We start from the raw sequence: 23,521 nt of genomic DNA on the forward strand, positions 1-23,521 counted from the left end.
CCTGGGATGCTTTGGGCTGACATCCCTCTTCAGCCTTTTTCTGCTAACATTGCTTTCCTGGATTGTGTCATGCCAAGCGCTGTAGGACGGGCTGTGCACAGGCCGGGGCAGGCAAACCCTCCTCCAGCCAGGTGCCACCAAATTTCTGTGAAAAATGCATGTATTTTATGATTGGATTTTTGCAAATATTAAAATGAATGTTATATGTGTTGTGTTAGAAAGAAATGCTGTATTAATTCTCTTAAGTACTGTGTTAAATATAGTTTTAGGTAATAAAAATTTTTAAAATAAGAACTATGTTAGTGGGGTTTTTTTAAAGAAAGGAATGAGGCACTCCACCAGATAGCAGCCACAGGACACCTAAATCTTTCAGGGAAAAGAATTTATTGCCTTCTTATCAGCAGAAACGAACTTCTTCCCGCCTTGAAGGCGCTGTTAGGATTAGAAGGAAGAAGTTGACAATGACCAGACAAAATCCTGTGTTTGAATGGACTGTATGCATCATGTATGAAGTGTAAGAATATGCAATGGGCTATTGTTTTTAAGGGTTAAACCTTTGTTAGCAGGGGTCTTTTTCGGGCTCGTGATGCCCACAAAAAGGCACCCGGACGTCCATAACTCTTTGTTTTTATTGTCTCATATTGTCTTAATTCAATTTGTCCAAATTGTTATTACTCTAATTGTGTTACTATTTTTTTAACCATTTTATTACTATTAAACTTTTAAAATTTTAAAAAACAAGTGATTGGCGTTTTTCACAGTTTACTTTCTCTTGGAGAGGCCCTAACGCTGGGGTGGGAGCTGGACCCTCAGCGAATCCCTCTTCCCTGCTCAAATCAGGAGGAAAACACAGGTGGACCAGTGCAGATCTTGCCCCTTTTCCTTTCTTTACTTGTCCTCTGATATTCACACACCCACGAGCTTTCCCCAGTTTTCCTTTCCATTTTTGCACTCTGAGCTGCTCGTTTCGGGCTTCCTAGGGCTTTCCAGCCCCCGCTGCTGCCTCGAGGCACCCGGCTGGCCACGGCAGGGCCGCCGCGCTCCCTCCCGCCCCCGTTGGAGCCCACAGCAGGAGCCCACAGCAGGAGCCCTCCGTGCCGTCCGCTAGCCCCGGGTTCGGCTGCTTCCCGCCCCGCGGGCGCCCTCTCCCGAGGCACACGGCTTCCAAACCTGCACCACCGAAAAGGGGCGGCTGTTCGCACCAGCCCAGCCGCTCCCCAGCGGTCGCCGGGAGCACGATGCCCCGCGGGGCGGGGCGGGCCGGGGCGGAGCGAGGCGGGCCGGGCCGGGGCGGCCGCGGGCCTTTAGGGCCGGCGGGAGGCGGCGCTGCCCGGGCCCCGCTGCTGGCGCTGGCGCTGCGCGGCCCTGCGCGCCATGGAGGTCGTGTGGGCCTTGGGGCAGGTGGGCGCCGTGTGGATGGCGGTGGTGCTCGGGCTCATCGTGCTACCCTCGGCTCTGGGCATCTCGCTGGGCATCTCTGAAGCCTATATGTGGGTGCTGGTGAAGACGCTGGAGGTAGGCGGGGGCTCTGGAGGAGAAGGGGGATGTCCCTGGCGCTGCGTTCCCCGCGGAGCTGCGCCTCGCTCGCTGCCCCCGGGCCCAGGCGGGCCGGGCACGGCTCCCTCAGGCCGGGGCTGGATATCCCGGAGGGGCGTCTGTGCGCTCCGGTCCCACCGTGTCCTTCTGTAGGGGAGAGCGCGTGGGTCACGTCCTGCCTGGCATCAGCTCTGCCCGGCTGTAGCTTCGGGCTTAAAGCCCTCAAGTAAAAGTGGAGATCTGTGTTAAATTTCTGGCTGTGTAGGCTCTGGAGCGCTGTCCCCGGAGCCGCAGGAGAGCGGAACAAACCTCGTTACCTAAGGCTGTACCATGGCCTGGGCGAGGCTGTCGCTGTGGCAGCTGTGCTCCACCTGGGGAGAATGATGCCGGGTCATGCTCTCGGAGGGTGTAAAGGTCTGCTGCCAGAAGTGCTGATGCTCAGAAACGCGGACTCCCATCCCCGTTGAGATGTGCACTACCTTAGTTGCCATCTGCCTCTCAATTCTCAGGGATAGCAAGTTTCTCGCAGAGGAACTGCTTTCTGCGTGGGGCATATTTAATATGTGTGTGAAAACCCTCCTTCTGAAGCTTATGGTAGTGGTGAGCAAGGGTGTTTTGAAATTGTTGCTGGACGTGATCAGATTTGAATCTTTACTACGCCTTTTCCAAGGAGGAGGGGTACCCAAACCACGGAAACAGCTGTAAGGAGGAAAAGTTGAATGACTCACAGCACACTCAGTGACTGTGCAACATGCATCACTACGTGACTATGGAAAGTAGATTTTGTCTAATTTCGTCTTGTTCTTCGAGGCTTTTAGGCAAGCCTTGTTCCTGTACTTCAGTGCCTGGCTAAAAAAATTCCACCTATTAAATCAGCATTTGTTAAATGCATCTTAAGGCAAAATGTTTTTAGGCTTTTGGGTGAGAATGAGTCTGCTGTAAGTAATTTCTGGGACTGTGAATGGTATCAGGATAAATGTTGAAGAGAGAAGATGCGAATTGTTAGTGGAAAAAAGGATTTGAATAGCAGGAGCTGAGGAGGTAAAGATCACCCTGGCCTCAGGGAGCAATTCAGATGGCCTAGTGAGATAGTCTTGTTTGGATGACTTGCCTTCACCTTTGAATAACCACAATTTACATTCTTTATTCGTAGATCATTAATCATTATTTTTTAGTGTCATCAAAGGTTGCAACAAGAAGTGACTCAAAATGTTTTGGGCAAAATTGTGGAGATGTATCTGGCAGCATATTGATGGTGGTTAATTGTGAGAGCTCTCCTATTGCCTAAGGGAGGAAATAATGACTTCTCGAGTTACCATTACTTTTGCATTAAATACTTTCTGGAGTTGCATGCTGCTCAATATATTAAAATTTTTATTAATGCATAATTATATTGGACATATATATGATATAAAATAATGTATCTATAAAGAAAAGGCAATGAAAAATTGGATAGTATTCTGAGAAGAGTCAGCTGAATTTGACTTGCTATGGGAGAGTGAAGAAGCTCAGTGCACCCAGGTATTCAGCTTATCTCAACCTGGCCTTGCTTTGCCTATGAATACTTAGTCCTCAGAATACTTGCATGGGGATAATCCCTGGAAGGAAGTGGTTTGTTGTGGGATGTTTCCTCTTCATTTGCTCACAGGTCTGTCTTGGTTAGAAGCCTGACAGAGGATGACTGTCTGCAGCCAGGTCCCAGCAGCACCTGCAGGAGGGCCTGATGTGTAATATCTAAACTGTGGATATTAATCAGAGTAATATTGGGAAAAGTACTGTATCCTTCCATGACAAACTTTTAAGACATAGGTTATTTAAATAATTTGGGAAGGTGTATTTCTTTTATAAGGGATAGTTATTAATACTATTGTGTTAACAGTGAAATGTGCTGCTGGCTGAGTGTCTGCGACTCCCTGGGATGTTGAATGGAGTGTGCACATTTTCTCCTGATAAGAGCTTTTGGCTCTGTGAAGTCACAGAATGCTGAAGTCTCTGCCGGCTGAGGCCTTTTTCAGCAGTGTTAACTTATTAGCTTCCTTAAGCTTCCTTTTCCACTCCCCGGATCTTCTCAGGCCTTTTCCCCTCTTTTCCAGGAGGAGGCACCTGCACAGTGTTCAGTCAAGGTGCTGCTGCTTTTGTTGCCTCTTTAATAGGCCAGATTACAGGAACTGTCTGAGAAGTGGTGGCTGTTTGTGCATCCCCGGTGATACCCTGGCTTTGCCTGTTTGTATCCCGTGTCTTGGTGTAGTGGAAGGGCACAGTGACTGTGGTATGTTTCCTACATGGCCTGTGTTGTCAGGTTACAAAGTCTGCTTTATTCAAATCAATCTGTTTTGAGGGCCCAAGTCTGTCCACAGTTCAGGGACAATTCTAGAGTTTGCTGTGATACCTCTTCAGGTCGTATCAGACAAAACAAAACATCCAAGAATGAGTCTGTGGTGTTCATTGTTGTATAGGCTGTGGGATGGAGCAAGTTAAGATGATGGGGGCTTGTGCTTGAATTTTTTCCTGCCAATTAAAAAAAACACCTTTTTCTGCTTGTTTCAGGAGGGCAGAAACTTATTCTTGGTGCTGCAAGCATGATCTGAGGAAAGGGAGGGGGAAGCTCCTTTTAGGAACAAAGTGTTTTTGTACTTCGACCATCTGACATTTCTGACAAGGGACATCAGTTGGTGCACAATGGATTTTTCTCTCTGCTGAGCTGCCTCAGCAAACACATGCTGCTAAGAAAACACAGCATGTACAGATGAGGATGTGCTGCTGTTGGGTTGCATTTGACCCTTAAGTACTGCACTAGGGATTACCAGCCTTGTGTGGATATATTTTTTCCTATGTGATTGTATTTTTTTCCACGTGATAAGGTAAAATGTGTAGAAAGTTGTGCTGCAGAAGCTCAGCAGACAGCACTTGCTATTTGGAAGCCTCCTTCCCCCATCATGTGGGTATTCCTCAAAGTGCATGAACTTGCTCCTGAATTGCCTTACCAAACACAGCAAACTTTTAGGAGTTTGCTCATTTTTGTCTGTGGCTTTCCTTCCAGTGTTAATAGAAGGATTTCTGGCACCATGTTAGTATATTTTTTTAAAATGTGGGAGTACTGCTGCAGACACATCTCTAGCAGCTGTTTGACCCTATGAGGAGCTAGTCTGGACTAGGCAGCTGCTGTCTTGATGCTTGTCAAGTCTTTTGCCACAGAAATATTCTCTACTGCTGAAATGCTGGGGACTGTCTCTTGCAGTCATCACAGCATGCTGCATTACTCCCTGTTTGTTTTTCAACATCAACAGATTCCTTCCAATTTTAAATTTAGTGCATTTTTACCTCTTGGTCTCATTTATGCTCTGTCTTAATCCATTGCCTCTTGTGAACTCTTAATATGATTTGGGGCTGTCGAGGCCCCTGCAAACATGCCATTGGAGGTGTCTTGCTAAGCACTGGAGAATCCAACCTTTCAGCAAGTCCTTGGTCTTTCATTGAGGCCCATAGAGCAGTCACTGTCCCATAGGATCAGTTTCTCTATTTCCATCAGATTGTAGAAAGTCTGTAGGACTAGTTTGGGCAATGTGTCTATATATTTGGCAGTAGCAATGCACCCTCCCAGTGATGATCTCTGCTTGGATGGATTGCAGCTCAGCTTGTTAAATACTTGAGGATTTTTTTCTAGTCTGATGGGGTTTTTTTTGGGGTGTGCCTTGCTGCCTGAGACAGTAGAGTTGTCAGCAGCACTTTGTAAAGACTGCCCTTCTTGCCCTTTCTAATGGGAAAAATTCATGTGTTTTTAAAACTGTGTGGTGCATAATGCTTGTGAAACATGAGGAAACAAGAAAGCCTGAGGGAAGTGAGGTGCTCAGGTCACATTTGAGTCAGGAAACAAACAACCTGGCTATTAACTAACATCACATTATTGTCTGTTTCTGGACTAATGGTTTGTTGATGGCTGCAAGCACTTTTAGTGCACTCCCCTTCCCAGTTTCTGGAGGCTTTTTGTGGGGGCTTGTGGTGAGCAGAGAGTGCTTCTTGTGTGGCTGCTTTTGCTGGCTGTAATGCACAGCAGATGCTGCACTTGTAGGTGTTGTTCCAGTCCTGTAACTGACCCATGGGGTTTAAGAGCAGCCCCTCGTAACAGAAGCAATTCCTGGTACTGTATTGGGCTGCCTGTAGGGAATGTATTTTTGCTGCACAAGAGTGTATTCTGTAGCTGGAGGTTAAGCCCAAGTTCCTTGTGTTGCAGATGACCTTGGCAATATGAATGGACCTAGGTATGAGGGAAAAAGGACCTCTCAGTGCCTCTGGTCAAACTGGAGATTGCAGCTGTGCAGGGCTGGTGGGATGGACTGATGCTCTTGTCCTAGGTATGCCAGGCTGCAGCTTCTTCCCATAAGGCACCATCAGGATTGTGTGGTGCAGGGCATGAGGGTAGGGAATGGAGAAGAGGATGTAAGCTGACAAATAGATGAATCTTTGTGGGCTTTGACTGCTGCTTGTGTAACTCACTGGCCTCAGCAGCAAACTTTGCTGACTAATGTCATTGCACAGTCAGTGAAGGCCTCTGTCTGTGTAATTGGTATCCTTCAAGGACTGCTGGGCAGAGGAGAATCCGAGAGAGCTCTGAAAGCTGCCAGCTCAGATGGTAATGAGAAGCGTGTCTTGGAGACATGCCTGGTGTGAACGATGCATCCTTGTTATAGGGCTCATGCTGACTTTTGGAATAATATTTTAGCAAATTTTGTGCAGAATCTTGAAGTAAATCCCTGGCCTATATTATTGTAGACCCAGTCCTTTGAAGGCCTATATATATGTTTACCACAGATTTAAAACTCAAGAGTCCTTGTACATCAGTAAGATTGGCAGAGCTGGTGGTTGCCCTTTGCTGTAATAGCGTCAGTAATTAATGTGCCATATTCCAGATCAACAGCTCTTGTCTGAAACTGCTCTGTTTTACAGCATGTGAACACTGTTAAAATCAAATGCTGTTGAAAAAATAACAGCAGCTTGCCTTGAAGTAGAAGTTTGTGAGGCTGCTGTAAAAGAAGCTGCTTGGCATTCCTTTTGCTGATGCCATTGGTGTTATCCTATAAAGCTGGACTCGTAATTGCTCATTGGATACCTGTCCACCAGGAAGGACTTGCTATGCAACTCCTGTGTGTGGAGGAATTTGGGAAGCTCCTTGGAGGCAGTGCCAGGGGTGTCCGATCAGAATAAGAAGTGCATGGGAGGTGAGACAGGACGTTTTGCCCTGACTCGGAAATGACTGCTCCTCTTGGTGGTGTTGGTGTTCTTTCCTCACACAGAACAGCTCAACAACTGGCATGCAGACCTTGCTGTGTTAAGCAAGGTGGCAATGTGTGGGATGTGCTCTGCAATCTTTCTGTTGTTGCTGAGGTTTGGAGAGATTCCAAGGAGGAGTGCTCACCTAAACTAACACGTGAACTTTTGGCTCTGATCCAGCGGTGCTTTTAAAAGAGGAACCCCAGTGGTCTGTCTCTATGTGATTGCAGGTTTCAGTCATCTCTCCCTTCCAAAACATTGTTGAACATTGTTAAGTCAGAGGTGGTGTAAAGGTGGTAAATGAGGTAAAAGGCGGAGCCCCATTCCTTAGGAGAGCAGGCAACACTTTGAGGTGTTCCTAATGATTTGTGTTTTGGTCCCAGCAAAGAATGTCTAGACGTGCTTTCATGAAATGACATGTCAGGCTTGGCTTTGGACATAGTCAGACCTCAGAGGCAAGAATCACACATTCACAAGAGATATCAAAAACCCTTCCTAACTCCAGGTAAGACAGTTGCTAAACAGACAACTATCTTTCTCAAGTACTGCATAGGTCCTCTATGTGTGGCAGTTGCTTAGTGATGTGTAAGTGAATTTGATCTTTTGGCCACTTAAGTTTTTATTTTAAAGGTGCTGATAAATTAGAGGACTTTTCTAGGAGGATAAGGAGGGAGAACTTTTCAGGGGAAAGTTGTTTTCCTTGCCTAGTGAAGTGTGGTATCTTCAGATTCTGCATTGTGTAATTAAAGCATTCAAGCTACTTTACATTTCCAGTCCATTGGGTAGCCCCACTGTAGAACTGTTTTTAATCTGTTCAGGAGCCTGATGTTTTGTATTTATTCCCCAAAGCTGCCTCAAGAAACCCTGCTAAAAACACAGGTCTGCACCAAGGTCCTTGGGACTGCCAGCTCAGCACCAGCTGGGAGAAGCCACTTAGATTTGTGCCAGTGTTACTGAGAGATCCAAAAGCCTTGCCAGTCTGCTTTTTGCTCATTTCCTGAGTAGAAGGGAGACTATGGCTTGTAATTGTTTCGTGCTTTGATCTCTAATACACAAACACCTTTTTCTCCTCTGTGGGATGGATCAGCTCACATTGTGATAGCTCTTTGTAGCATAACCTTGTTGTCCTTCAGCGTAGGAACCAGTGATGGATGGCACATATCCCCAGTTAGCAGGAAGGAAGGAGAGTTACTCACATTAGTGTGGGTGGTGTCTCTTTTGTTTCCCAGCCTGGATACAAACAAGCTTTTCACTTGATCAAAGCTGAGATTCTGGCTTTGATGGTAATGCCTTTAATTCAGGTGCCTGAGAATATGTGAAAGAATTAGATGTTAAGTAAAAATTTCGAATTTCTTACTCCTTGGTTGCTGGAACATACATAGTTTTTGGAAATATGGTATTGAGGTAAGAAGAAAGCTGACAGAGAACTTAAAACTTGTTTTGCTGTGTCATCTGATAGATGTGGGTCCTTAGGAATGCCCAAATGCTCCTGACCAAGAGGGAGAGCTGGTCTCATCATGGCTTATTTTATTAAGTGTGCTTAAATCCCCTAAGAGACCTGGCATGGAATGTAAGAATGCCTCAGCCATTGACTGGTGGAGCAGAAGTCAGTTGTCCCCCAGAATACACGGTGCAACCCTTGTACATGATGCTGCACTCTTGTCAGGCCTGTGGCAGTGCTCCCATCTCCTGGGAGGGCACAGGTAGGGTGCAAAGGGAACTGTCCTCTCCAGGCTTTCTCTTTGCCACTGTTCCTCCATCCCCTGGGTGGGTTGCTGCACCTTTCTGGAGTTAGAGGGACATGAGGAGCAAAGGTCAGGCCACTTAGGAAGAAGAAAGGGGCTTTTCTGAATAGGGTTGATAAATGTATTTGAGCAGTGGAAACTGACTTGAGTTACATGACCCTGCAATTTCTCTGCTTTGGGAAGATTGCACTGCTGCCTTTGCATAGCAAAATGTCAAGATGCTGCAGTATAGGGGGAGTTGCAAGCTTTTGTGCATTACAAAGGCCTGTCTCAATAACCTGGGTCCTCCTGATTTGTGCTGAGGCTCAAGCTTTCACACAGTCTAGAATGAACCCAAAACTGCAGGATTTCTGTAGCAAGAGCTTTCTGAAGGTAGTGTTGCATTCTCTTTCGAGCACCGAAGTGTTCTTCCAGGTTTTAATTATCCCTTTGAGAGGATTTGAAAGATGAAAACTTTTTTTTTTCTGCTGGTGTGTATGGCTGAGACCATTAGCCAAATATGCTATTGTTCTATGTGATAAGTGACTTAGCTGTTTGTGGAGATATTAATTTGTTGAATGCAGTGATTCAAGTCTGGTCAGAAATGATTGTGTGAATGTGTTTGCTGGTCCCTCTGTACCCCCCAAATCCATTCCATAGACAAAATGTAAAATGACAGTGCTCTGAATAGGTTCTTCCTTGAACATTGTTTTGGTTTGGTATTTCCCAGAACTTTTATGGGCACAGTACTGATTAGAATGTAGCCAGAAAGTTACTGAAGGTACTTGAGTACTACAGAAGAACTGAGTTATTCCTACTGTTTGCTGCACGGGAGGCATGGGCAAGTCCAACAAACTTGGGGACTGTGGCAGCTGTATCTCCAGGAGTGAGGAGGCAACAAATGTCACTGGAGCAGCTTCAATACATATCCAGTTAAAATTAATTCCTGGAAGAGCTGTTGCCTTAGCAGCAGCAGAACTGAGAAGGAAGGGGCTCTCTTTAGCTCACCCCAAAGCTGGTGAATTGGCCTGTTTTCCTGCTGCTTAGAGCTTCAGAATGAGAGCTGAGAGAGTTGAGGTTGTACAGCCTCGAGAAGGCACCTGGAACTCATTGACCAGAGAAGCTGTGGACTCTCCAACCCTGGAGGTGTTCAAGACCTGGCTGGATGGGGCTCTGAACAACCTGATCTGGTAGAAGGTGTTCCTGTCCATGGAAGGGGGTTGGAACTGGGTGATCTCTAAGATTTCTTCCAACTCAAACCATTCTATGATTCTGTGAAGATGCCAAGAAATGAGCAATTGCAGAGTCAAGGGAAATGTCAGGTTTGTTCAGCTTGGAAAGTTCTTGGGTGCTATCCTTTTAGGGTTGAGTCTGAATTTAATAAAAATTTCTCATGAGTGCAAATGCTGGTTTTGGTTTTTAGTGAAATCATCTGTGTGCAGGCTTCAGTTTCACTTAAGCCAGTTAGAACTTCTTGGGCGTTTTTTTTGGTTTTTTTTTTTTCTCAGTATGATGAAACTCTGAAAGGAGACAGTCTGGGTTGTGCTATGTCTGTCAGCTTTGTGAACACGTACTCTGCGTGTGTCTTGTGTCCAGCTCAGCTTCTGGGGCTTTCCCTGTGGCCTGGATTCAGTGGCTGCTGTGGCAGTAGTAAGGCTGACTGAGGCCTTTCAGGCTCTTGGTGGCTGTGAACTGGAACTGAAACAGGTGTGGCTCTCTGAAGACTGAAAGCAGAGTTGAGAAGTACTGACTAGCACTGAGTGTTGTTTTGGTTTGTTTTTTTTAATTATTATTAATTACTCTGAGTTTCTTCATAAGAGCTGTGTATGGGTTTGTGTTTGTGGACAGATCTGAGGAGGATGAATGATGATTACCTGACGAAGATATTCTTTGAAAATCACAGTGTGTCTTTGGCTAACTGTTGGGTTTTTTTGGTGACTTTTTTCCTTAAGTGAATACTGCATGTGTGAAATGATGTTTTCATTCTGTTTAACAGTGGGCCACTATCCGGTTACAAAAAGGTGCCAAAAAGCCGCAGCCGCAGCCGCCACGGACTCCTTCTGCCACTGGTGAGAGCTTGGGGTAAATCACATTGGTGAGACTCATGTTGTCATGTTGGAGTACTGAGGCCTTCTCAGATGAAGCAGTTAGGTGTGTGCATGGGATAATCTGAGAAGAGGTGGGTGTTACATGCTCACTGAAAGTCATGGTATATCCTTAGGCAGCTGCTCACTCACTGCCCCAGTGGGACTGGGGAGAGGATCGATCACAAGGGTAAAAGCCTGAAAATCCATGGGTTGAGATCAAGACAGTTTAACAGGGAAAACAAAAGTCACACACACAAGCAAAGCAAAACAAGGTATGAATTCCCTGCTTTCCCATGGGCAGGCCAGAGAGTAGGGCCCCATCATGGGTAACAGTGACTTGGGAAGACAAACACCATCAATGTCTTGCATTCCTCCTTTTTCCTCCCATTTTATATTCTGAGCATGATGCCGTATGGTCTGGAAGGTCACTTAGGGTCACCTGTCCAAGCTGTGTCTCCTCCTACTCTCCCAAGCACCCCCAGCTTCCTCACTGGCCTGGTTGTATGAAAACCAGGAAAGCTCCTGGCTCTGTAAATCCTGCTCAGTAATAACAAAAACATCCCTGTATTATCAACTGTGTGTTCAGCACAAATCCATAACACAGCCCCATACCAGCTATTCTGAATAAAATTCACTCTACCCCACTGAAAGCCAGCACACTTACATATCAAATTGTTTTGCAATGCTACTGGCTAGCAAACAGTTTGTGCAGTATAAAATGCTGCCTTTACTGGCTCATACTGAGTCTTTGAAAAATCAGGGGATGAGGAAGTGAAGAGCATGAAACGACATGAAATTTACCAAAACAAAGTAGAGCTTAAGACTGTTCCTAGTTGATACAAATTTTTGTGTTTAAATATGAGGTTAGTTTTCATCTTGAAATTTGTCTATACCCTGATGCTTCTAGGGTTGCTGGCAAACTATCTCAGTCCTAACAGCATTAGAGTGCACTTAAATATTCTCTGAAGAGGTCTAAGTGTTTGTTGGACAGCACCTTTCTTTCCCAAGCTCGGTGCTTTTTCTATGGTAGGACTGTAAGTTGAAAGTGTGTAGTGGGCTTGTCTTTTTTTCAGTCTGCTGCTATTGACCTTTTACTCTGGAGTTAGTATCAGTGTTTGCCAAACTTCTTGCACGCATTGTCTGTAGAAAGACAGCTGAAAAGTTGCTTCATCTTTCTTCCTTTAGCCTGGTTTTGAAATTAGTTCTTTAACTATATCTTAACCCATACTGTGTATGAGTTGTGGTAGACTGTAGTAGGTCAGAGTTGTCTTTGACTTTGGAGCCATAAGAGAAGCCTGAGTTTGCCCAGGAAACAGGAGAAGGCTGAACAAAGCATTGCAGTCAGCACTTGGTTTCCTCCTGGTTCCCGAATGCTTCAGTTTTGTTATTCAATTGCTCTATTCTGACAGCATTTGGCAGCAGTGTGAGCATTTTCTGTGTGTTCCTTCCTTAGGCTGCACAACTGGAAGCAGGCCCAGCCTGCCAGTTAGCAGACAAGTCAGCTGTTACCTGAGCCTGTGGATTAGCTCATGTGAACATGATCCAGTAGTGGGCACTGAATTGCTGAGCCGGGTATGTGTGTTTCAGCTCCAAAGGGATATGCTTATCAATGCTGCAAACACTGGGATCACTGTCTGCAGGCCAGGTGTGCAACTGCATTCCATGGCAGCAGGTGTCAGCATCTCTGACAATAAACTGTAGTTACTGCACAGCACCTCTGGAAATAGGTTAAAACTTGTCTTGCTTAGTTGCTGACTTGCAAGTGGCTGAGAAAAAGCACATCCTATATCACTCACCAGTGTCCTGAAAGTTGTGGGGTTTTTTGGGAGGAAAGGGGGAAAGGCAAGGTTAGCGGTCCTTTATGGTAATTGTCAGTGACATGTTGTCTGCTTCCCTGCCAATGATGCAGGAAGATCCTTTTTCTTCCTGTAAGGCTGATAGTGCCCCATCACTTCATGGGCCAGTGAGATGGCAAGAGACCCTACTGTGCTGCTTTAGCTGCCCAGTGGGAGCTGTCATCCTCCTAGACATCTGATCATTCTTACACGTGGTTATTTCTTCTCTAGTAAACAAACGTCAAGGGAGGGAGGTCCTAGCTAGTAGATTGGTCTTTGAACTATGTTTGATAAAAAGCTACAAGTAGCTTTTTCTCCTGCAGCTGAGGGGTGTGTAGTGTTAATATGTGCTGTAGTTCAGAGCCTGCACAAAGTTGAGTGTACTTTGCTGTCTGGAGGACCATTAGAGATAGTAAAAATGGCCTGAGGTAATTAATATAGATGATTGCATGCAGGCTATGTTCAAGCAGTCTTAGGGATGGGGATACACAATCACAATGGTAGCCTGAAGCCCTTTTTAATGTCCTTCATGTATGTGAAATAAGTTAAAATCTTTCCCCACTGGAGGTGGCTCTTTCTGTCAGAAGCTGGAATCTTAACTGTTCCTTACTTGAGAAAGTATGGGGAGACATGTGATGCCAAGCTGAGCTCCATATCTTGCTCTTGGGAATTTTTAAAGCATAGGAGTAACTGACTTGTGATTAGGAGTTCCTGGCTGTGGAAGAAAGCACTTGAGGGCCAGGGCAGGTGTAGGTCTAACAGTGCATTATATAAGTCTGCTGAGGTGACAGAACATGATCAGACAGAGGCCCAATTGCATTACACAATATTTACTGAGGGAGGAGAAACTCCTGCTGATAATGAATTACAGAGTAGTTGATTAAAACAGGGTAAAGGTAAATGTTTCTCTGTGTGTACGCACCTATGTGTAAGTGCTATACGGATGTGTGTATCATCTCTTGCGATTTCCCTGACCAGTCATAAGATTTCCCTGACTCACTGTACTCAGTCAGTCAGGGAAATCAGCCAGTACTAGGAGTTGGGTCAGGATAGAAGAGAGTACTTGACTTTATGTTCAAAGTCAAGTTCTCCTGTTCCCTGGCAGAGCAAAAATGGTCCTCCCCAAACGCTGAAATTTTGTCCCTCAGTAAAAAAACAAACAAAATCAAACAAAAAAAGACCAACCCCAAAACCAAGTGGACATGATTGAAGAGACACCACCTTTCTCTGCAGCATCAAATCCACTGTGCTTTACATCTTTTGGCAGAAAGGGCTGCCGGTGCCCCTGTGTTGGTTGGGTGATAAGCAATAGTTTCAAGAGAAAAGTTGACTGGTGTAGTTACATGGGGAATTATGCGATGCTGTGACCTCAAGATCTTTCTCTGTTAGAGGGCAGTGTGTGCTGGACCCAGTGGTAGCTCTTGGCTGAGTAGGTGCTTGGAGGGTGGGTGTCTATCTCACTGTAACTGAATAACCAGTTCTCAGCTCTCCATGTGGGTGCTGGCTGTGTTGTCTTCAAGGTGGTGGGTTTAAAAATGACAAAAATGCCAATAAGAGATTTGAAAATGACGTTCAATAAAAGAAAAGCTTATGCAAATAATCTTAGTAGTATCTAGTTACTACATAAGTAGATACTACTAAGGAGCTAATTACTAGATACTACTAAGTAGATCTACTTGCTTTGTAAGTAGATGGTGTTAAATTTGAGCCTGGTATAATTAGTTTACTGGAGTATGTGAGCTTGAAGGCTTGGGGTAAGTGCTGTGGTGTTGTTTTTTTTTGTTTTTTTTTTTTTTTTGTTGAGACTAATGTTTGCTGTACTCCTGCATAGGTCTGTCTTTGGCCAGCTCAGCTGTGCCTGTGGCCAAGGGATTAAAGGCCATTAAGTGTGACTTGTGATTAGGAGAAGGCCAGGTACATCACCAGAGAGAGTAGGTCACCAGAGAGAGCAGCGTGTGTGTAATTCTGTTTGTAATACCTTCACGTGCCACCAGGATCTTGGCTTGGAGGAGCTGTCCCAAAGCTGCAGGGCAGTTGGTGCATGGGGTGTTATGTGACAAGGACAGCACAGGCTGATGAGGCTGGACATTCCAGCCCTGCTGTCTCAGCTTGCTGGCTGGGTTCAGCTGAGAAGCTGGAGCTAGATGGGCCATCTGTGTGAGTGGTGCTGAATAAGGGGGAAGGATAACAGCTGGATGAAGAGGAACCATTCCCAGCTCTGGGAACTAGAGAGAGGGGTGGTACTTGTGTGATGGGTGCTGGAGCGTTCCCCTGGTTTCTTGCCTACAACCTGTTTCCAGCAGCGTGGAGCAGGCAGGTTGCACTGACTCACCTACAGTTCTGGGTATTTCACAGTTTGGAGATTTTCTGAGTGCGAGAAAAATTGAATCAAAAGCTAGACCACTGATTTGGGTTTAACATATGACATAAGCATAGTCCATTTTGGTAAGTGTTTGATGTGATGCGTGCTTGCATAATTTAGATCCTGAAGGGCATGTGACTTTCTGGGTGTGCCATACTAATGGTTTGTATTTGTAGGCTTGTCATAGGACAATGCAGTGAGGTGGCCCGCTGGTACAATTGGGAGTTCTGCCTGCCAGGTTCCATGCTGAAGGTGCCAGTAGGTTTTGTAGCAGTGTTGTTCTTCAGTATTTACCTCAGTGGTTTGTCGGATTTGTATCTTGAGGCTTCCCATGTTATCCCATATGTGCCATATCCGTATGTGCGATAACTTGTAATTTAAATGTTACAATTATTGGCACAGGAAATATACTGAGAGATTTTCTGCTGACAAGACTTAACTGGGAGGAACACATTCTAGGATGTGGAAAGTTCCTAGTAGCTTGACGAAATTGGGTGCTTTTTTTTTAACTCAGCATGGAAGCACAGAGATTATGCAATTTATCAGAGGGCGTCTGACAGAGTGGCAACTTGAACTTGGACCTCTGTAATCCAAGTTGAGTGTCTCAGGGGATGGTTGTTCTGGTTAACTGTTACTCTAGATTTCTTTGGTCATCAGTTTCTGGAGCCAGACTTGCTTACAAGCAAGCAACTACTTGATCTGTGTTTAGCTTACACAATTTGTTCTTGCCTTTGAAAGCTCTGATGAGAAATTTGTGCTTATCAGACCATAAGCTTAAAAAATGAACAGATTGGAGGGATGGGAATACTTCTTGTTTGTGCTGCAGTTGTGAAGTCTCCAGGTTTCTCTCCAGGCATTATGTAGTCAGAGTTCAGCTGAAACAGTTGTTGGTGCTGAACTAAATCAAGGCTCCTTTAAGCACAATTTTCTTTGATGTAGTGTTTTGGAGAGTTTTTCTTTGTTTGATTTTAAGTAAAATAAAAAAAAAATAGTGTGATCTGTCTGTACTTACAGAAAATATTTGTGCTGTGGTGGCAGGGAGGTGTGTTTGGTTCAGAGCTGGTCCATGCACAGTTTGGTGGTCTGGGGCTTTGGCAGTGCTGTGGCTGTGGGACACCAGAATGTCAGACAAGATGGGAGTAGGGAAGCCTCCATCAAGGAGATTGAATGCCTTTAAATACACAGAGCACAGGAGGGAATGAAAAGGCCAAGCTCTCACTTGGTTTCTCCTGAAAGCATAAGAAAGTCCTGAATAAAGTTTGAGAACACGCCAGATGGTGGGAAAGGGTTTGCCTTCTTGCTTCATGTTCAGTAGGTAACAGAGCTTGATATAGTTGCTGCTCAAGGTGTTGTTGTGAGGAAGGGGAGCTGGAAGTGGCCTCCTGCAGGGTATGCTGTGGTCAGCTGCACAGCTTCACTTCCTGTCCTAGGAGGGGCTCTGACAGTAAATTTGTCTTCTTGAGTAATGCAAAGTGACTAGTGATCTGGGGGGTGACTGTTGGTTACATCACAGAATTATTTTCTCAGTTGGTTACCCTTTTCCTTCCTAAGGTATCATTGAAAGGGATGAAACGCCTATGGAGAAAGAAATTGCTCTTCTGCATCGAGCAGACTTCGAATTCTCCCACATTTTTTACTTCTGCAGAAAGGGGATGGAGGCTATTGTGGAAGATGAAGTCACTCAGCGATTTTCCTCAGAAGAGCTGCTCTCCTGGAATCTGCTCACAAGAACTAATGTCAACTTCCATTACATCAGCCTGAGGCTGACTGTCGTGTGGGTCATTGGGGTGGTAGTGCGCTACTGCATCCTGCTGCCCCTACGGTAAGCTCTGGTGCTGAGGGATTTTGTCAGCCTGAGGATGGGTAAATTTGTGCTTTCTTGGTAAATGTCATCTCAGCTTTCTTTAACCCAAAAGCAGCATTGGCAGATATAAAATATTAATGTCCTTAAAGGCTCCTTTTACGTTAAGAAGCACTTATTTGCTGTGGAGAGTAGAGTAGAGCTGCTGGTCATCTTTTGCATGAATGTTTCCCTTAAGCTGATGTGTATTAGCAAAATAAATGTAAGCTCTAAAGCTCCCTGACACTGTGTGCATGGGAGTATCTGGATCTGCTGCCTTTGCTACACCATGACTTTAAGCAACAGGTTAGGGAATTGTTGAGTTAAAGAACTCCATATATCAAGTATCTGAGGAATAATTTAATTTCTGCAATCCCTTTCCATTTTAAAGAGGGGAAAGTGTTATTACAATGAGCAAAGGTACTTACTTAGGTTTAATGTCTGTTTTGTCTGTAGCTTTAGCCTCGCTGCCATTGGGATTACGTCAATGATTGTAGGAACAACTGTGGTGGGACAGCTGCCAAATGGCAGGTAGGTTCTGTGTGTGAGGGATGAACTCTCCAAGTTGCATCAGTGCAAACACTGGAGTGGACAGATTTTTACCTATAACAGACTACCAATAGTCCATTCCACCCACAAATTTGTGGACTCTGTTTTAGTGGCATTTTGAATTTGGGCTGGGATTGGGTTCTTGGCATTGAGGTTGATGATTTCTGATGGGTTCCTCCTGCTGGCATGAGATACTCAAATGGGACATTGTAGGGCAGGTAGTAGTGTTGGGATGAAAAACACCCAGCAGAGAGAGGACAGCCTTGCCTAGCAAAGTGGTGCCAAGGGCATGATGTATCTTGGCTGAGCTGCTGGTAGAGCTGGGAACATCCCTCTGTGCTCCAGAATACCAGGAAGATTTCAGCCCTGAATTGTGTTGAGTAGGCTGGAGAACATTGTGTGTGCTTGCTACTTTCCAGGATGTTTCAGCTGTCTAATTTCTTTCAGGGTGAAAAACTACCTGAGCGAAGTGGTTCACCTCACGTGCTCCCGCATCCTTGTCCGAGCTCTGTCTGGCACTATCCATTACCATAACAAGTGAGTGAGCAAAAGTGTGTATATGCTTATATGTGTGTGACATCCCATTGAAAATGGGGACTGCTCTCTCCTGAGCTGCAAGTTGATGTCACACTCTAGAGGCTGACTCACCTGACAGCTTAATGGAACTATTTGGTGTGTAATGTGGTGCTTTAATGCACTAGCAGTCTAACAAAAAATATGTAATTTCAGGGAAAACAGACCTCAGAAAGGAGGAATTTGTGTTGCCAACCATACATCACCAATAGATGCGATCATTTTGACAAATGATGGATGCTATGCAATGGTATGAGGAGACCTAAGATAACAACAGCAAAGGGACCAGGAGAGGGAAAGATTGTGGGGTGTTGCTTGTGGACTTCAGTACTTAATTTTCACAGCAGTGACGTTTGCTTGAGCACTGGTCAGTGGGGAAAAATGTAAATTATGTTGAAATTGGTCTATATTATGTGCTGGAGAAGTTGTTCTTGGACTGTCAATACCTAACTCTTCTGTTGAAGTACCTGAGATAGTACCATGTGAGTGTCTCGATTCTTTCAAGTGAATGCATTTTAACAGTTCTGTGGTCATTGCTCAATCTGGCTTGCAGCCTCCCGGTGCATTTGTGTTTGTTGGATGCTTTTGGAGGGGTGGAGAGGAGGAAGTTGTGCCTTTCAGGTGTCTCACATGCTGATGTGCCTTGCTGGGCTTGCAGGTGGGCCAGGTTCACGGTGGGCTGATGGGCATTATCCAGCGAGCCACGGTCAAGGCCTGTCCCCACGTCTGGTTCGAGCGCTCCGAGATGAAGGACCGCCATCTAGTGACAAAAAGGTGACATGTGTGCTGGGCTGCCTCCCTGGACAGGCATTGGGCAGGCAAAGACCTGGATTTGGGAATGAGTTACAGGGGTGGTGTGCAGCACACTGCATCACTCAGAATGACCTGAGTGTGCTTGCTTGTGTGGGCTTTGGTGCAGTACCCTGAGGTGAAAATGTCAGGTTCCCAGGTCATCAGGGAAGGCTTGAAGCATTTATGCAGTGTGCCATGGTTTAGACCAAAGGTTCTGGGAAGCTTTGGATTGCAGACTGTCACAAAATATCTCAGTTGGGAAGCAATCAGCAGAATAATTAATATTTGATGAATTCAGGTGTGTACTTGGAAACAATATGAAGATACTTAAATTCTGGTAGTTTCTGTTGAAGAGAAATACTGATGATAAAATTGGATTTTTGTTACAAAAAGTCAGTATCACTGGAAATTGTGAATGACTAGAAATAAAAAGTCTTATTTGTTTGGGTGAAAGGCAAAATGTTTTGTTATAAGGATGTAAGTTGGGTACAAAAGTGATTTTCTGCAGGATGTCACCAAAAGCATACCTATGAACACTGTAGTACAGGGATAAAAATTCTTCCTAATTTGTAATTAGGTTAATTTTGACAGATTAACTTCTTCACTGGCTTATTGGCCTCTGCACAGCAGGACAGTTTTGCCAAATTGTCCAAGCGTTATTCAAGTACTGAGCTGTAGGCATTTAGAAGTCCCCTTTTAAGGAATATGCTGTTAAGTAGCGGAGGCTGCATCAATATGCTTTTTTCTTAGGCAATTTCTCGAAGGTTGAGTGGATCAGAGTTAGTTAATGGCATATAATTGTTGGCTTCTCTGACAGACATTAGTAAAATAATGCAAGGGAAGGAAAAAGGGATATTGCATCAATGTAATGCTCCAGGGTTCTAAGGCCCAAAGCTTCAGTTTGTATAGGAAAAAAAAGGCAAGTGCAAATTAGTGTCTAGTAAAAAGCTTTGGTTTCATACATGTGTAATATATAAAGGTATTTTTAATGCACCTGCCTGGGGAAAGAAGAGTGGAAAGGAGCTGTTTTTTAAGCTTTCCTTCTGCTTCCACAGACTCAGGGAACATGTGGCAGATAAAAGCAAGCTCCCAATCTTAATTTTTCCAGAAGGTAAGAGGCTGAACTGCTTATCTCCATTCAGTGTAGATGTCATTCCTGTTCTCTTTTCATGCTCAAGTTCTGCTGCTCAAGTCTATCTTCACCTCTGGCTTCAACTTTGTTAGGACATTCCTGGTTTTCATCTTTAATATAAGATGAATATACATGGAGACAACACAATACTGTCTCTGGATGTTGATTCTCCTGGCAGAAGAAGGGGAAGATTGTTTATTTTGCCCTGAGATTATTAATTTGCTGTGCTACAGATTTAACTGCAGCATTGTGATTTTTGTCTTGCACACCTTCTGGTTTCATTCAGGGAGCCAGTCACAAGACAAAGGCTAAAAGTAAGCAGGGGGGAGATGCTTAACTCAGTGAGCAGCAAATGCAAGCTCTTTATGGGTAAGACCTGTCTGTGGATGTTGTGTTGTACTGAAATGGCTGTGTGAAGCAATGACTTTGTCTTCTGGACAGGTACCTGCATAAACAATACATCTGTGATGATGTTCAAAAAGGGGAGCTTTGAAATAGGAGGGACAATCTATCCTGTTGCAATCAAAGTAAGTGGAAATAGCTGGCTGCTGGATTTCAGAGTTTGGGATGGCTTTTTGTCAGAGGGGCAGGAAGCTGTCTCAGTGCAGCTGCTATTAAAAGCACAGTAGCTCTGGCAATTGGGTGGATGCTGTGGATGACTCCTGGAGAATAAGTGGCTGAATTTAGAGTTAAGTCCTTTGGCCTATTGAGTCTGGCTGGTAGGCCTGATGGGGTCAGCTCCTTCCTGCAGAAAGTTGGAAGGAAGAGAAATCCAGCTAGTCCTTCCCAGTGCTGAAGGGAAGCATCCTGCTCACAGCAGACTTAATTCTTTTGGCTGTTCAGGCAAATGCGTGACGTCTGCTGCTGGTTTTGTTATGTAATCCCAGGTCTGAGAGGCTGTGATGGTCTGGGGAAAGGCTCAATCAATTGTTTTTTGTGATCCTTTGCAGTATGATCCTCAGTTTGGAGATGCCTTCTGGAACAGCAGCAAATACAATATCGTGAGTTATCTGCTGCGAATAATGACCAGCTGGGCCATCGTTTGCAATGTGTGGTACTTGCCACCAATGGTTAGAAAGGTAATCCTGCATCTGGTTGCCTGACTGCTGTTTAAAAACTTGACTGTCTGCAAGTGCACTTCTACTCTTTTTTTCCCTCAAAACCTCTGCCCACCCCATGTCTCCAAATTGGTTTTATACTGGATTTTTGTCAGTGCTGACTGATGTATGATTGGACTATCCTTTTCCTGATGCAGCTTAGTACCATCAGCAGTGCATCAAATGTACAAAGGATAGCAGTAAATACAGTGCTGTTCACAGTAGCAATAATGGTAATGTTCCATCTTGTTGAAGCAAAATTTTCTCCTAATTTCAACACTCCAGGGGAAAAGTGAGTTATTGTCACATGGGAACATCAGATTATGATGTTGGCATGATAAGGAATGGGTATTTTGGAAGTGAGCTATTTTGATGAGGCAGCAAATGAAAAAATGTTATGAAAGTCTGCTTCCATTGACTTCTCTCTTTGATTATGTTGAATTTGTGGCTCTTGAAGGAAGATGAAGATGCTGTTCAGTTTGCCAACAGAGTGAGGTCAGCCATTGCTCGCCAGGGAGGACTGACTGAACTCCCATGGTGAGTGATGCCCTCCTTGTTAGAATTCATGGACTATTTGTGATTAATTTGACTGATGGGTGCTTCCATCCTTAGCTTTCTGACAAATAACATTGAACATCACTTTATTCCACTCAGGAAAAACAATGGAGTAACTTCACATGCATGTATGTGAAAGTTAAAAATGTATGAAGTCTTTGGAGCACATAGCATGCAGTGAGTCATATCTAAAATGCTTGATGATTTTGAAGTAGGTCCATTCACAGTTGTTTCTGATGTCGAGATTAAGTAGCAAAAGTGAAGTTTGTTGGCAAATCTGATGAACAACAAAAAATTAAACAGGTCTTGAGCCTTTCTCCTCTGACTTCTCATGTCCTGCCTCAGTAAAGTAGCAGGATAATGCCTAGATTTCATGTGGCACAAACTTGAGAGTGAAATTCAGATGATGAGAGTGAGCAAATAGATTCAACTATGAGACCCAGCTCTGAATAATATAAGGCAAGACACAGCTGTAGTATTGCAGAAAATTGACTACAGTCTGGGGAAGTAGCATCCCAGACTGCCTAAGATTTCTATCATAGGTACAGCATGTTACCAACATGATCAGGCTGCTTTAATGAGCTGAATTCAAAATTTGAACTGCATAAGCTATGTGCTCAAAGTAAAGGTTTTAATAAACCTGCTTAAAATTGAATGTTATAGAAGTTCTGAAGAAAAGCCTTTATTACCTACCTTAATCAACTGTAGAGTTTTAATGTATTGCATAGTTTGATAACAATAGCCATTACAGCCCTGATGGTTTACTGTTCCCTCTTTCCAGGGATGGAGGACTGAAACGAGCAAAAGTCAAAAATACTTTCAAAGAAGAACAGCAGAAGAACTACAGCAAAATGCTAGTGAGAAATGGATCAGTAGGAAGCCTGTCTGCAGAAACTGAGTCAGACTGAGTGGTGGTTCTTGAAAAGTAACTTTGCACAACCAGCCTTAGCAGGAATGTGGTTTTTTTAAATTAAAAAAAAAATGTCAAAAAATAGAGCAAGATAACAAAATCCTTCATTGTGTGTATTCATATTCTCTGTATGGCTGGTGCAGAGCCTGCCAAGGGCAGTGTCTCTGTGTTCTTCTCTGTTCATTCTTTCACTATTGTGCCCCTCTCCATCTTCATGTGATGATGCACTGCAGCTCTTGGTATTCCCAAGCTGAATGCTTGCAGAGTTAGAAGATGAAAAAACACCCCAGTTTTTCTGAGTTGGTAAGAATGAAGGGAAGTACACTGAACAAATGCTGTCAGCACACTGCTTGTGAAGATACCTCTTTTTCATGGTACTTTAAAGGTTTAAACATAACAAAATTTTGTGTTTTTATTTTCCTGTTGCTCACAGATTTTTTGTTGTAGATGACTTAAATCATATGCTTTAGGATGTTGTCAGAACTATGAGATTGACTCTTTGTTAGCTTGCACCTGGATGTGCAAGGAGGGAATGGAAGCAAGGGTTGCAGAGACCCTACAGGATGGGAAAGGAGCTGCCCTGCTGACCACGGAATGTGAGGAATTTGGTGGCCTTATAACATGGTATTGACTTTATTAAGAACTGCTGCCTGAGGGAAGATAAGGGGCAAGTCCTCAATCTCCCTGTCCATTGCTGTTGTTGGAATTGCTTTCTTGAGCTCTGGAGCTGTAAAGGTAAGGTACAGTAAAGGTTGGACAATGTAGGCTATGACAGATGAATCTTTGTAGATTGTCAAGAGTGCCCATCTGCAAAAATTATTGTTAATGGCTTGAAATTCTCAAGAGAGCCACTCCAGAAACACATCTTGTGTTGTCTGGGCTAGCAATAGCTATCACAACCATAAACATAGGATTAGTAAGTCAGCTTTGATATGAGACATGACATGTCCAAATCTGCAATATGTTGCTGTCTGAATGTAATGAGAAATAAATTTTATATTTATAATGGGTCTTGTGTGGCATTACTACTGTTCTCTATATAATGAAAAAAGTTATACTTCCTGAGAACCTAACATAGAATCATGGAAACTTCCATCAATGACATAAAGGACCAATTGTAGTTCAGTTCTACAGATTTCTACCCTGACTTTCTTTCCTTTTTTACCCTCTCCTTTGACTCTAAGGCACATAGATGGCTTGGTGTTTATCCTTGTTAGACTAGCAGTAACTCATCATGCAGGCTCATCTTGAAATTATAGGA

General features: G+C 44.3%; 1 protein-coding gene across 2 annotated transcripts; it reads left to right on the plus strand.

Moving 5' to 3' along the window:
- The first annotated feature begins 1,293 nt into the window (after positions 1 to 1,293).
- Positions 1,294 to 23,266, plus strand: LOC132072741 (glycerol-3-phosphate acyltransferase 3). Of its 2 annotated transcripts, none has more exons than XM_059471235.1 (12): positions 1,294 to 1,515; positions 10,525 to 10,597; positions 16,364 to 16,634; positions 17,109 to 17,183; positions 17,649 to 17,738; positions 17,931 to 18,024; positions 18,433 to 18,548; positions 19,622 to 19,677; positions 20,140 to 20,225; positions 20,649 to 20,777; positions 21,253 to 21,332; positions 22,132 to 23,266. In XM_059471235.1, the coding sequence occupies exons 1-12, from the start codon at positions 1,375 to 1,377 to the stop codon at positions 22,256 to 22,258; spliced, it is 1,338 nt and encodes a 445-aa protein (XP_059327218.1). In that variant the 5' UTR covers positions 1,294 to 1,374; the 3' UTR covers positions 22,259 to 23,266. The 2 variants fall into 2 exon arrangements, with proteins under 2 accessions (XP_059327218.1, XP_059327219.1); XM_059471236.1 differs by lacking the exon at positions 1,294 to 1,515 and adding an exon at positions 10,200 to 10,235.
- Positions 23,267 to 23,521: the final 255 nt, after the last annotated feature.

Source organism: Ammospiza nelsoni, chromosome 4 (genome assembly GCF_027579445.1).
Source record: "Ammospiza nelsoni isolate bAmmNel1 chromosome 4, bAmmNel1.pri, whole genome shotgun sequence".
NCBI classification, from domain to species: domain Eukaryota; kingdom Metazoa; phylum Chordata; class Aves; order Passeriformes; family Passerellidae; genus Ammospiza; species Ammospiza nelsoni.

Coding starts and splice junctions, on each gene's coding strand:
- LOC132072741 (XM_059471235.1), top strand. CDS start 1,375: ATGGAGGTCGTGTGGGCCTTGGGGCAGGTGGGCGCCGTGTGGATGGCG. Junction 10,598..16,363: donor ACGGACTCCTTCTGCCACTG/GTGAGAGCTTGG, acceptor TTCCTTCCTAAG/GTATCATTGAAAGGGATGAA. Junction 17,184..17,648: donor GGACAGCTGCCAAATGGCAG/GTAGGTTCTGTG, acceptor AATTTCTTTCAG/GGTGAAAAACTACCTGAGCG.